Source organism: Labeo rohita, chromosome 16 (assembly GCF_022985175.1).
Source record: "Labeo rohita strain BAU-BD-2019 chromosome 16, IGBB_LRoh.1.0, whole genome shotgun sequence".
NCBI lineage: Eukaryota > Metazoa > Chordata > Actinopteri > Cypriniformes > Cyprinidae > Labeo > Labeo rohita.
In genome coordinates, this window is record NC_066884.1 from 21,211,928 (window position 1) to 21,226,781 (window position 14,854).

The following is a 14,854-nucleotide window of genomic DNA, read 5'->3' on the forward strand; positions in this document are numbered from 1 at the left end:
AACGATCCCAGCCGAGGAAGAAAGGTCTTATCTAGCGAAATGATCGTTATTTTTTTTGAAAAATACAATTTAAATACTTTTTAATCTGAAATGCTCGTCTTGTCTTGCTCTGCCTGAACTCTGTGTATTCTAGCTCAAGACACTTAGGGTATGTTGAAAAATGATCGTATTTTCTCCCTCAACTTCAAAAATCATTTCAAAATCATCCTACATTGCTGTAGAAGTTCTGACCCAGTCTTTGCAAAGTGAACATACAAAGAAGATCAAACACCCTTAACAAAAAAGGTAAAACAGCGATATAGGACAATTGCGAAGTTAAGGGAGAACATGAGATGGGAGTTTTTCGACATACCCTAACTGACATGAACCGGAAAAAAACAGTCCAGGCAGAGTGAGACAAGATGAGCGTTTGGCATTAAAAAGTATATAAATTGTATTTTTAAAAATGAATATAACCAATCATTTCACTAGATAAGACCCTTCTTCCTTGGCTGGGATAGTTTACAACCGCATTTGTGATCGTTTGAAGCCGCATTTAAACTGCATTTTGGAAGTTCAAAATCGGGGTACCATATCAGTCCATTATATGGAGAAAAATGCTGAAATGTTTTCCTCAAAAAACATAATTTCTTAACGACTGAAGAAAGAAAGAAAGGCATGAACATCTTGGATGACGGGGGGGGTGTTATTTGTAAATTGTTGTTCTGGAAGTGAATGTCATCCAAGATGAAACTAACTCCTCCAACTTCAAAATCCAAAATCATTGTTTTACATTTTTTGGTAAAGGCCGTTTGACTTTCTTTGCATGTTCACTTGTGAACACTGGAACGGTACTTCCGCCTACGTCGCGAGTGATCTTTCCAATGTAACTATGTAATACATGAAGTCAAGCTAGTGCAAGACGAGCATTTGTGGTTAAAGTATATAATTTGTAATTTTTTTTAGAAAATGACAGATCATTTTGCTAGATAAGCCCCTTATTCCTCGGCTGGGATTGTGTAGAGCCCTTTGAAGCTGCACTGAAACTGCAATTTGGACCTTTATATGTCCACTATATGGACAAAAATCCTGGAATGTTTTCCTCAAAAAACGTAATTTCTTCTCTACTGCGGAATGACATGATCATCTTGGATGACATGGGGGTGAAAATTATTAGGAAATTTTTATTCTGGAGGTGAACTAATCCTAAGTATGAAAACAGCATAATTAGAATGATTTCTGAATGATCATGTGACACTGGAGTAATAATGCTGAGATTTATAAAATATATTAAAAAGAAAAGTAATTTAAAATAGCAGAAACACACCGGCAAAAATAAATCCTAGGCTGAACATTTTTTTTTTTTTAAAAAAAAAAATAATAATAATAATTAATTAAAAAATACAGTAGCACCACTTTAGGTTTTGTGGGACTTAACTTGAATTTATGGGGAATTGTTTTATTTTGTTTTTATTATTGATCGGTTTATCAAACGAGTATATACAAGAGGCTATAACAAGGCATAAAGTAGTGATTTAGCCATTGCAGTTTTTTTATTTATCTCAACAGAATCAATATGAAACAGCCAAAAACAAGAAATGCATAAGGATACAGTAAAACAAATCTATATTAATCATTTTTAAAGAAAACCAGGAGATACGTAAGGCACCAATGAAACAATTCCAGCGCAAACATAAAAACTTTATCAGCTCTCCATCACACACACAACAGAAACTAATTTGCAGCCTTTAACAGTAATATTGACATAATGAATCTTAGACTAATGAAGAAGGCACTTATTTTGTTCTCATTCTAAAGATCAGCAACTATTCAGCAAGTTTCCTGATTTTAATGCCTCTGTGGAAACACAAATAGAAGAAACACAAACATTAAACATAAAAATAATTCAAGCACAAAGGAGTAACCTGATTCGGGAGCATTTGGCTGTGCTAAACTTTTAGTAATTACAGTATTTTATCTATAAGCAGCTGCATTTCGCACAAGAAAAAACGGACTGTACAGTAGGCACAGGAATTTAGCAGGGCTGGTAAACGTGTGTATGACACTCTGAATGTGTTAAGAATGTAATGCACAGTGTCTCTCAATCCTCTCAGATCTATATATAAGCTAGTTGCAATCACTTTTTAAGTTGATCAAACCTAATCATTCCTCTACAGTTTTACTTTTCTTCTCTACTGACTTGAAAAGTATTACTTTTCTTCTCTACAAAACTTGTCTAGCAGTTACATGTTATTACAAACATGTTTTGCCCTGATGCAGTGTATTTTTCTAGTTTTTAAGTGAGAATGTGGAGTGTTAAAAGCCTGTGACAAACCTAAACGTTTAAAATCTGCAGACTTTTAATTACATAGATGCTTTATGCTGAATCTCACAAAATCACCCCAAAAATGCAAAAAATAAATACAAGAAATTATATTTTGCATTTAGAATTTTCAATCTACTTGAATGAAAGTAAATATTACAATTAAGTATTTTTCACCAAAACTGTCTTAATCTTAACATGTTATTTCTTTACATTTTCTGTATTTAGATATTTATTACGGTAAAACTGTAATTTTTGTTATATTGGTTTGCTGTAATTTTTTCATTTAAATCAGCATAAAGAACTATAAATTATATAAATAAAAATCTATAAATTAAAAATGCTTTTACATTACAGTAATGAAAATTACATCTTCAGCATTACAGTAATGAGAATTTATGAGCTTAAAAGAAAAGTCCACTTCCAGAACAAAAATGTACAGATAATGTACTCACCCCGAGTTTGAACTTCCAAAATGCAGTTTAAATGTGGCTTCAAATGATCCCAAACGCGGTTGTAAATGAGCCTAGCCAAGGAAGAAGGGTCTTATCTAGGGAAATGATTGGTTATTTTCATAAAAGTAATACAATTTATATACTTTTTAATGTCAAACACTTGTCTAGTCTTGCTCTGCCTGAACTTTGTTTTTTTCCGGTTCATGTCAGTTAGGGTATGTCGAAAAAGTTTGGATTGGAGTTTTTCGACATAACTGTCTTGAGTCAGAGAGTTCAGGGAGAGCAAGACAAGACAAGTGTTTGAGATTAAAAAGTATATAAATTGTATTTTTTTAATGAAAATAACCGATCGTTTCGCTAGGTAAGTCCCTTCTTCCTCGGCTGGGATTATTTACAACCGCATTTGGGATCGTTTGAAGCCGCATTTAAACTGCTTTTAGGAAGTTCAAGCTCAGGGCACCATAGCCCATAGTCCATTATATGGAAAAAATCCTGAAATGTTTTCCCCAAAAAGCTATTTCTTTTACGACTGAAGAAAAAAAGACAAACATCTTGGATGATAAGGGGCGAGTACATTATCTGTAAATTTTGGTTTTGGAAGTGGACTTTGCCTTTAATTAAAAAAGAAGTGCCACTAAATAAAAAAATCCTAAAACTTACGCTTCACTTTAAGAAAAACATAATTTCAAATTTTTTGTTGTTGATTTTGGGGTGACATGTTCTTGACAGGTTTCATTACCTTTTTTTTTTTTTATTTCTCTATGCTGGTTTGTCTGTTTTGTACGCAGTAATGAAGGCCATGCCGTGAGTTCTGAAGTGTGTATTAAGATCAGCAGGTTTGCTAAAGTAACGTCCACACACCTTACAGGTGTGCTTACCTTCCCCATCCTCCACCTGTGTTCCCCCTACACTCGAGGGTGACCCCGGGGACCCTGCTGTAATTGCAGAGTCGGAGGCCACAGAATTTGAACCAGTGACAGGAGACATGATCGGAGCATGATCGGAGGGGGAATCTCGCACACGATGGCTGATGAAGAGATGCCTGCTGAGAGAGGGGGAGGATGCGAAACATGCCCCGCACTGCTGACACTGAAACCCACTGCCCCCTTCACGGTGACAGACAATATGCTGGAGAAACTCCTCTCTGTCCTCTGTGGTAAAACCACATGGCATGCAGCGGAACCCTGTGACTTCCTGCTCCTCAACTGCAGCCCCTCTGCCAGGCCTGGTCAGGCTGCTCTCAGCCAATCGGCTTTCTGCTTCAACTGAGGCTCTGCCCCCAAATGTGGCAGGACCACCATCATGCTCAGATGAGCTGTCAGCTGCATCTGTGATTCGAGGAACTACCTAAAAGTGAGAGAGACAGGAAGTCGTTTACTTTCAATGAGCTTTACTGTGGGTAAACTGTTTAGTTACTTAATAAAACTGGAAAATGTCTGACTTTATCTTTGACAAATAGAATGTTTCATAACTGATTCATTTTAAGACACAGACTCTGAATTGAATCAACACTGAAGCTGAATAACGAGACTATTGTATTCTGTTAACTTGCTTGTCCCTGAATTTCCTAATACATTTAAATGATCAGTGATAATATTAGGTGTAATTTAATTTCAAAAGCTATAGCCAGATGCAAATGTTACTATGGCCTCAGGCAACAAAAATCATTGCCAGGTGATTATGGCTTTGGACATGTTTTGTTTATCTGAGAATGTACTTGAGCTCTTACCTGACTCTGTGTGGTTGCTCCTCCATGCTGAGACTGAATATGTTTCTCGAGAATCAGCTTACTGCTGAAACTCCTCTTTCCACCTGTACACAGTCTTCATAACAAGAAATGACAGTAAATTACTTTTAAATGAGAGAAATGAGTGTTAAAAGGGTCATAAAATGAAAAATCAAAACTCCCTTGATCTTTAGACATATAAGAGGTCATTGTACTATAAAAACCATCCTGTAAGTTTCAGAACTCAAAACGTTCTAGTTAGTCTAAAAACAGCTTATATCAAAGCCAGTCTGCCAAAATGACAGCTTGTGGAATGTGCCACTTTATGACGTAATAGTGTGGCTAAACATCGCCAACGCAGAAGATCATCAACGCCTGCTTCTACATTGCTGGCTGTTTAGCCATACCCACCGATTCAAACGTGTAGTGTAAATAACGAGAGACAAACGCAGGTCCACACAGGCTCAGAATATAAGACAACACCGTACAGTGCCAATTTGTGGAAAACAGTCATTGCAATACCTTCCTTCAAGTTCTAGACCACGTCAGTTAGAACTTAGTCCTTTGTTCACTTAAAAGAGAAGTCCAACAATTTACAAAAATTGTACTCACCCCCTTATCATCCAAGATGTTCATGTCTTTCTGTCTTCAGTCGTGAAGAAATTATGTTTTTTGAGGAAAGCATTTCATTTTCATTTCATTTTTCTCCATATAATGGACTTCAATGGTGCCCCGATTTTGAACTTCCAAAAGTAGTAATAATTGCAGTTTAAATGCAGTTTCAAAAGGCTCTAAACAATCCCAGCCGAGGAAGAAAGGTCTTATCTAGCGAAACGATCAGTCATTTTTTTTCGGAAAATAAAAATTTGTTTACCTTTTAAGCACAAAAGCTTGTGTAGCACAGGCTCTGGTATGCCCATCCACGACGCTACGTACTATGGAATCATGTCGTAAGGTCATGCGGAACTACAGAGCCAGTGCGAACGCGCAAAGACTAAGGAAGTGCAAGTAAGTCAAACGCTGTTTACTTTTGTGCTTAAAAAATACACAATTTTTTATTTTTCGAAAAAAAAAAACAAAAGACTGATCGTTTCGCTAGATAAGACCTTTCTTCCTTGGCTGGGATCGTTTAGAGCCCTTTGAAGCTGCATTTAAACTACATTTTGGAAGTTCAAAATCGAGGCACCAATGAAGTTCATTATATGGAGAAAAATGCTGAAATGTTTTCCTCAAAAACCATAATTTCTTCACGACTGAAGACAGAAAGACATAAACATCCTGGATGACAAGCGGGTGAGGAAATTATTTGTAAATTGTTGTTCTGAAAGTGGACTTCTCCTTTAATTTTACCCTGTATTTGTTTATAAACAAGGCACAATTCGACACATAATTTTCAGAATGATGATGCTGTGCTGACAATACTGGATCTGACAGTAGTGTCGCACCACACAAGTATATATATATATATATATATATAAAGACTGCTAAATGTGGACAATTAAGGCATACTTAAAATTACAGTACTTGTGAGAAAAGGTTAACATGATTTGTTTGCAAATATTTGAAATTTTGTTCTACAACCTATTCAAACATTTAAAGCAGGTTTTATACTTACTGGCAATAAAACGCTCTTTTGATGCCTTTGTGCTTGACACGAATGTGGCGTCTTAAACTTGAGGATGATGAGAAAGACCCTTCGCAAAGAGTGCATGGAAACTTCTTCAGTTCCTTTAACAAAAAACATTGACACAAAATGACAGTGTGATTTTTGTAAAGCATTAATACAGGTATTATAGAGTTGAATCATGATGAGACACCATGTTTAAGCCAGGGCTTGGCGATATGGCAAAAATGTAAATCTCGATTTTTTCAGAACATTTGACCGATTCTCAATTTTTCATTAATTCAAGTAATCTTGAAAATGTAACTACAACATGATTCAAGTAACCTTTTCTTTACTAACCCTCTAGTTAAAGAAAATTCTATTCCAAGTGCACATGAAGATGTCAACATGATAAAATGGTAAATGTTAAATAAAACATTTAAATATCTTCACCGAAAAGATACATCTTGTACAAACTTGTCTTATACATATTATAGGTTCAGAAATAATATGAGTAAAATGCTTTAAAAAAAAAATCTCAAAAGTAAAGATAATTCAAATTCAAAATGACTGAAGTTTTAACACCAGTAGACTATTAAAAATGTTCTGTATATTTTTTGAGGTAAGGATATTGAAACATTTTGTCAGCTTTTGTCAGCACAAGTAATCTCCTTATTGTTGAGTTCTGCCTGATGAAATCCTGACCTTGCCATGCTGCTCAGACATGTGGGTGATGTAGTTCTCTTTGTCTGTGTAGTGCGTCTGGCACTGTGAGCAGCTCCAGCTCTGGGTAGCAGAGTTTCCATCCTCTCTTGCCATTCTTCCTCTGTCCTCGTCTTCATCCCGTCCCCACTCCTCCCCATCAGAGCTCTCCATCTTTACCAAATTGTTCTGTGCTGATGTGTCATGAATAGAGTCCCTGTGAGAATTCTAGAGACAAATTACAATTAGATCAAACACTCAAAATGTCAACGAATAGAGCTTATTTTTGTTTAACCGAACAGAAAGCAAACCTTAACATGCTCAAGAAGGGAACCTCTCTGCGTGAACAGCTTGTTACAGTCGGGACATTTAAAGACGTTCATCTTCTGTTTGGCTAGGTGAGTGTCAATATGGATGCTGAGCAATGATTTTTGAGTAAAAACAGTCCGACACATCACACATTTATAGATCTCCCTGTCACAAAAAACAATGGTTTTAGCACATCAAAAAAAAGTGCATTTTCAAATTATTATTATTATTATTTTTTGACTGCAGTTTAAGGGGGACATCAGATGCAAAATTGACTTTTACGTGGTGTTTGCATATAAACGTGTCTTAGCAGTGTGGACACAATCACATTACAATGATAAAAAAAACATTCACTCCTTTTTTTTTTTTAATCCCCAAAAAAACTAAACTCAATGATCAAGCCATTTTGGTTTTCTGAGTAGTCATACTGTCCATCATTTTCTCTGCGCTGGAGCAGCTGTAGCGACGACAATGTCTCGTAAGAAATGCAGGTGTTTTGTAGTCGGTTTTGTAGTTTGTTTTGTTTTTGATTGGTAACGCACTTATTATCATTTAAAGAGACATGCACCGAAATGGGTCGCTGTAAACAGAGCTGTTTTTGACAGGTAAAAAGGGTGTTGTTTTACACAACCAATGAAGAATTTTAACCAAAGTATGCTGCAGACATTTCATGAAGACCCTAAAGAATCATAGCAACTTGTGGAAAAATGGGCATCCGATGTCCCCTTTAGCTACAGTTTCAAAATAATTTCCCCAACATACACTTACTTGGACTGTCTTGCTGTCTCAGGGAGGTCAGGATGCTGGGAGGCGCAGTGGGCTTCAGCACCTGAGGAAGATTTGAAAGCCATGGGGCAGGAGGGGCATTTATGGAAGACTTCACAGTGAGCTGTCTGCATGTGAGTCTTCACAGCATTTAAACTATTCATTCCTCCAAACACCAAATGACAACAGGCACATCTGCAATGAAAATGAGAGAGATTGAACATGAAATTGCACTTTTGAAACTAATAGATGAAACAGGGGTTTTAAGAGTACTCTGGCACCTATATGGCACCTGTATGATACCTATATCCAAGGCGCCGCGAGTAGTGCAGGCAGGTTTGATTCAGATGGGTGTTGAGGTCGTGAATCTGACAGATGACACCACATTCAGGGCAAACCAGTGGAGGGAGCTGCTGATGTAAACGACGGTGAGCCGCAGCACTACATGAATTCCACAATGGCATCGGAGGAGAACACTGCATACAACACTAGAGAGAAATCAAAATGTAAATAATATTAATATTTATATTATTAATCACTTTTAAAGGTATAATGAAAAACCTTTGTATCATTGGAACACAAATTAAGATATTTTTTGATGAAATCTAAAAGCTTTCTGATCCTCCATAGATAGCAGCGTAATTAACCATATGCACACATTACTTCCTTGTTTTAGACAAGCCAGCTTAGTCATTTCCGGTCAACTGTACTGTGTCGTCCTTTACTCATTTTTCTACATAATCCATTCACAATTCAAAGAAAAGGTTTGTTTGTCTAAGAGGACCAAACGTCCATGTACACAGTTTCAAGAATGACAAACGCGAGTGTAAAAAATGATGCGAGTAAATCCGCTAAATATGCCAGAGTCATTGCTATGATTGACAACAACCGAACGAAACAACAATTTCTTTAATATTAACAATTTCCAATAACAATTTTGTACATTTTTATTACTTATTTTAATGTTAAATAATATTAATTAAAAACTGTAATGAAAAATGTAAACATATTTTCCATGTAGGACATTTTTCGAAAAATGTTAGCAGGGCAAACGCAAGTCTACACTACTGCAAAACTACTGGCCCAAATACACAATACGAAAAAAAAGTCTCACTATTGTCCTGACTCCTACACATGCACTTACTCACCGTTTCCGTGCCACCAGGCTCCACCTCTTGAAAGTGTGCTACTATTTCTGCCTTCCCTTTGAATGGACTCCAACACTCTGGACAGCTGAGAACATTGAGTGTACAAACATACAAGGCAGCATCTTAATCACTCAGTCTCCATTCATTTCATTAGAACAACTACGCTTTCCTTTATTTCTTACTCATTCAAACATAAAAACCAAACTTCATCTGACAGCGTGCAATTACCTGTTATCAGAAGATTGTGACAGATGGACACCACTTTCTTTAACGGCAGACAGAGCGGAGGCAGCTGGAGCGAGTACACCTGTAACAGAGACTGTACTGTAAGCACATATATACATTAGCTAAATCATTCTGAAATGAACATGTGTTATTAATAAAATACACTAATGTAGATTATCATGGTCAATTATCTACAACACTGTAAAGCTACTATGATTTATAGTTCTGCTCCCTAAAGAATACTTTTGCAACGTAAAGAGCCCAGAGACTGTTCTTTGAAAAAGCGTGCAGAAAGAAGCCCCAGCTGAATTATTCCACATCAATGCTTGAGTCCTTTGTTTTGAAGTGCACGGATTCCCTGTGGATCGAGACAGTGACTGGTTGATTTCTGCACTGATCCCTGTGTGCACAACTCCTACTGTTACCTACAAATATGAGTCTGTTTTTACATCTGGAATGTTTTATAAATGTAATGTTTTGTTTAGACACAAAGAAAACAGTAAGGTCAAATTAAGACTCAAAGTTTATCCAGACAAGGAGTTTCTAAATGTTTTGATACCAAGGTCCCTGAAGTATGATGATCCCTTTGTGAGGAATTCCATTCCTAAAATATAAAAGTAGGCACACTGCAGTTCAAAAGGCTGGGAGCAGTAAGATTTGTAATGTTTTTTAAAGAATTCTCTTATGGCCATCAAGGCTGCATTTACTTGATCAAAAATACAGAAAAAAATATAATATTGTAAAATATTACTACAGTTTAAAATAATGGTTTTCTGTTTCAATCTATTTTAAAATATAATTTATTCCTGTGATGCAAAGCTGATTTCCAGTGCCACATGATCCTTCAGAAATCATTCTAAAATGCTGATTTATTACTTTTATTATCAACAGTGCTAAAAATAACAAATTTCAATTGTTGTTTAAAAGCACTTTGTTCCTTTTACCATTACTCCAGTCTTCACTATCACATTATTCTTCAGAAATCATTTTAATTATTTTATTATTATCGAAACAGCTGTGCAGCTTAATATTTTTGGACATTTTTTTCAGGATTCATTTATACAAAAATTCAAAAGAACACCATTAATTATATTGTAACATTATAAATGTCTTTCATGTCAATTTTATTCAAATTATTGCATCCATACTGAATTAAATTAGCAAAAAAAAAAAAAAAAAAATTACTGACCCAACCTTTTGAGCAGTAGTGTAAAAATCTGTTTTGACTGTGTGGGAAAATTATTAGTAGTGCTGTCAAATCTATTAATCGTGACTAATCGCATCCACAATAAAAGTTTGTGTTTGCATAATATATGTTTGTACTGTGTATATTTATATGCACATATAAATACACACACATACATGTGTAGATTTAACAAATATTTAGATGCATATTCAAATACAAACTTTTATTTTGGATGTGATTATCTGATTAATCACGATAAATCGATTTGAGAGCACTAACTATTAGCAAGCAAAAAGTGACAAGAGTGACAAGTGGCAAGAGAAAATAAAAAACCACAACAAAGTATGAATATTTTTTCCACAAAACTTCATGCAAATTTCAAATGTTAATATCTAGGGATTTCAACAGAATAAAATAACTGTAGTCACAAATGTCAGGATTTCTAAACAGTTTTTAGACACCAAAATTAAAAAAAGAAATAATGTGTGTTAAAATTGATCTAATTGATTCTAATTTAACATTTAAAATACATTTATTTTACCCTATTTTTTACTCAAATTTTCCACAGACCGCATTTCTTCCCTGTGTGGACCTTATTTTGACAATGCCTGAACCAAAATGTGTAACGTAAACCTAAAATATTTACTCCTTCACTCATAAGTCTTGTTTGTTCATAATGTCTTAAAATATAGTGAGTTTTTTAAAAAAGGCCATACAAGTATGTCTATAAATACACTGACACTGATAGAAAAACAAACCTATAGGCACCGTATCCTGCTGGCCAATCATCTGCTCCACACTGACGGAACTCATGACAAGATGTGAGCACTGCATAACCAGCCCCTTATCCTTGTGCTCTCGTGCATGGAGCAGCAAGCTGCACTTGTTAAAGAAAGCCAGGCGTTTGGAGCAGTGGTTACAGGTCACCTCAATCCTCATAGAGCGTCGATCGTAGTGCCTCGCCAGGCTGCGCTCCAGAGCGAACGCATCCCCGCATTCAAGGCATCGATATCCTGTTGAGGGCAATCGAAGACCCCATTCTGGGGGAGGCGGGATGGAGAGGTCTGGCTGGTAACTTGGCAGTGGATTCTTACTGTTTAGGATTTTGTTGAAGGCCTCAACAAGGCTAGATTGGCTGCGTGAAATCACAGCTCCCGGGCTGTTCACAATGGACGCTGGTTTGGCTGTCCCAGGATTTCCATTCATCGTTTTCTGCCCCAAAGAGCGAACCCCAGGCATTTGTGAAGAAGTGATGGAGGGGAGGGTTGATGTTCTGGTGATCTTGACTGCAGTGCTGGAAAGACTGGTGGCCATTTGATTCTGTGCCTTACTGGCTGCAAATAACATAGCTGTGCTGGCATCCTGAAGGGTGGACACCGGCAACATCGTCACCTTTGAACCCTGAGTTAGCCGTTGAGGAGCAGCACCAGACCTCTGAATCCTATGGGCTCCTGCTTGAACTTTAGAGCCACCAGGACCCTTCGAGGTCCCTCCTTTGGGAGCCACTTTAGATACAGTACGTGTGATGTTTCCAGCAGATGTTTTGACAGTCTTGATTTTGACTTTGATAGGCTTGGAGGAGGTCTTGCTGACATCTACCAAACTAGGCTCCACGGATTTCTTTTCTGTTTCCTCAGCTCCATCATCATCTATTTTTAGACCACTCTTCTCCAGAACACTTACGTTCATGTCAATACCTTGATCTTGAGGGGCTTCCTCCTTTCTGACCTTCTGTTCTGGCTCATTGGCTTCTTGTTGAATTGATGCCAGAGATGTTTGAGGTTGAGGGATTTCTGGCTCAGGGCTTTCTGGAGAATCTCTCTCCTCGATTATGTGCTCCACGTCTTTTTCTTCAACTGGCAGATCATTTGTGGAGGTCAGAGATGTTGGGTTGATGCTGGATTGGAGAAGTGTTGGACGCTGGACTGAGGGCTCCTCAATTTGAGTGTTACTAACTGGTAAGGAAGGGGACGAGGGAGAGGGTGGCTGAAACACACTTGAAGGAGACCGCTGCAAGCGTGGTACCTTAGGAGCAGAGCACAGCTGGGAATCCGGGCTTTCTTGTATAACAAGTGCAGGGCTACCAAGGTCTGGTTCAGATTCTTCATCTTCAGATAAGTGTCGACGCATTCCTGCTTTCAAAGCGCCATTTAATGGTTGTGATTCCTCACAATCAACTCTTGGAGGAAAGTTTGGACCAATTAAATGCGAAGATAAGATGGGGGGATCAGGCAGGGGTAAAGACTGAGGTGGAGAGAATGTGTTAGAAGGGTGTTTAGGAGAAATGCCATCTTTGTTGTCATCACTACTAACACTTGGAGCAGACAGAGACCAAAGTTGCCCATTGGGCTGCATCTTAGTCAGAGTTGGTGGTGAAGAATGTTCTGTATCCCTTTCTGAGACTGATTTGAGTCCATTATAGATGAATGGATCTGGAGGCACCAGGCCATCTTCGCTGGGATCCTTCTGGGGAGACACATGTGATGCATCAGCACCAGAAATGTCCCCAGTTACATTCCCTTCAGTCTTGTCATCAGAATGTACACTGTTTTTCACAATCACACTGACCATGGAGGGGTCATTATGAGGAGAAACAGGCTCAGGGCTTTCTGGAGGTCTCAGGCATGGACTTCCACTGCTCTCTTTTCCAACAACTCCACTGCGCTCATTATGATTACCATCAGTGTCAGACTGAATTGCTTCTTTGGCATCAATGTCTGGAATGTCAAACGCTGCCAGCAGGTCATCAAAATCAGGTGTCTTCATGTCCCCCATTACCATGTGGATGATAAATACCTGCATTACAAGACATCACCAAAGCACAGATAAAATCAGTTGTTCTTAATGTAGAAAATAAATTATGTAAAAAATGTGTTCAGATGCATCAACATTTGGAAAACACGAAAAAAAGACACATAATATGCTTGTCATAAACAACAAATATAAGAATCTATGTGTGTACATATCTATAATAGCTATTTTAAATAGACGAAAACAAACGTAAATTGGAAATAAACGTCAGCTGTTACAGGAAGTAGGTTATCAATAACATTAGGTATTCTGCATATGACATTTTATGTTTATGCAGTAGCTTTGCCCAGATGCAATTTATTCTGTAAATGTACGGAGAACCAGGTAGTGCACGCGTTTATAACTGGATATGTAAATATGAACTTACAGTAGTCTTTCCATATGCTAACTAACCCAAAAGTATATGAGTTGTTTTTTGCACGACTGCACGGTCACCTATTTTCACAGAGAATGCAGTTCTGCAATAACTGTCAGTCTGAAGTTTGTCATTATGAATCGTATCTGTCAAATATAATAGTCTTGCTAAAGTGCCTAGCTCAACAGCTAACTTACAGTAGATTAGCTTAATGCGCAGTCTGCAGCGTCTGACGTCGATAATACAACAAACAAGAAGTTCATAAGATGATGATGGCAGTTATAAGTCCGCATATATATTTATAGTGAATGCAAAGCGATAAATGCGTGTATTGTTGCTTTATGTGTGCAAGCGTAAAACTTTTTTTTACCTGGCCAAATATTCTCGTCTACTCCTGGAGTGACCCAGGACGGCGCACAGCATTTGCGTCACCTCTGAAGAAAAAAAAACGTGTCTTTCCAGTGTACACATGCAAATGTCGATATTGTCAGAAGTCAAATAGAGAAAATAGAGCAGTTGATTTCTTATGCTTAACTTTAGTTTGCCTGTGTTGTTTCACAAAGGTGGCCGTTATCGTGAAATTATGATGCAGCTATTTTTCAATGCGTAAAGTTACCTGTTGCATGTCACAGGGGCAAAACGGAGTTTATCCCCATTATAACCACACACACTTACTTAAACGGGACGAGAAAGTCCAAGCTGGTTTTTACAGCTTTATGCAGCCAATTATTTATAACTTCAATGTACGTGCGTGTGTTTATGACGGAGCAAGTCTACGTTGTTCAGCTATGTACAGTAGTAAGCTATAGCGACGTCAAAGAATCGTTTCACCGAGTCGGATCTTTTGAATGAATTGTTTGAACCGCGTCATAGTGTCCTATTTGAAGGGTTAACTTTTTCCATTTGAATTTTATTATAAATTTTATTATAAATTATACATTTGAATATTATATAAATGCAGTCTTTAAAACAGCTGTAATTTTTTCTTGTCATAACAACATTAGATAGTAGTGTTTTTCAAATGGCTGTAATGAATGCGTAACAGTTATACAATGTTATACAACCAAAACAGGAAATATCAAAATACACAGTTGCAAATACATAAGGCAGAAACAACTATAAGGTATATACACCGTATGACAGTAGGTAAATTTGAATTACAAAATGAAGATGAAATGTATTACAATAAACAAATAAATAAATAAAATACTAATAGTAAAAAAAAAAAAAAAAGATAAAATAATAAAAATACATTTACATAACTTTG

General features: G+C 37.0%; 1 protein-coding gene across 2 annotated transcripts; it reads right to left on the reverse strand.

The window, feature by feature from the left end:
• Positions 1–1,502: 1,502 nt before the first annotated feature.
• On the reverse strand, positions 1,503–14,339 carry znf687a (zinc finger protein 687a). 2 transcript variants are annotated; one of them, XM_051131700.1, is made up of 13 exons: positions 14,204–14,326; positions 13,958–14,021; positions 11,180–13,217; positions 9,239–9,317; positions 9,011–9,095; positions 8,166–8,350; positions 7,866–8,057; positions 7,100–7,262; positions 6,792–7,016; positions 6,099–6,211; positions 4,487–4,580; positions 3,636–4,104; positions 1,503–1,836 (listed from the first exon to the last, which is right to left on the reverse strand). In XM_051131700.1, the coding sequence occupies exons 3-13, from the start codon at positions 13,200–13,202 to the stop codon at positions 1,799–1,801; spliced, it is 3,666 nt and encodes a 1,221-aa protein (XP_050987657.1). In that variant the 5' UTR covers positions 13,203–13,217; positions 13,958–14,021; positions 14,204–14,326; the 3' UTR covers positions 1,503–1,798. The 2 variants fall into 2 exon arrangements, with proteins under 2 accessions (XP_050987657.1, XP_050987656.1); XM_051131699.1 differs by lacking the exon at positions 1,503–1,836 and having other exon boundaries at positions 2,849–4,104; positions 14,204–14,339.
• Positions 14,340–14,854: the final 515 nt, after the last annotated feature.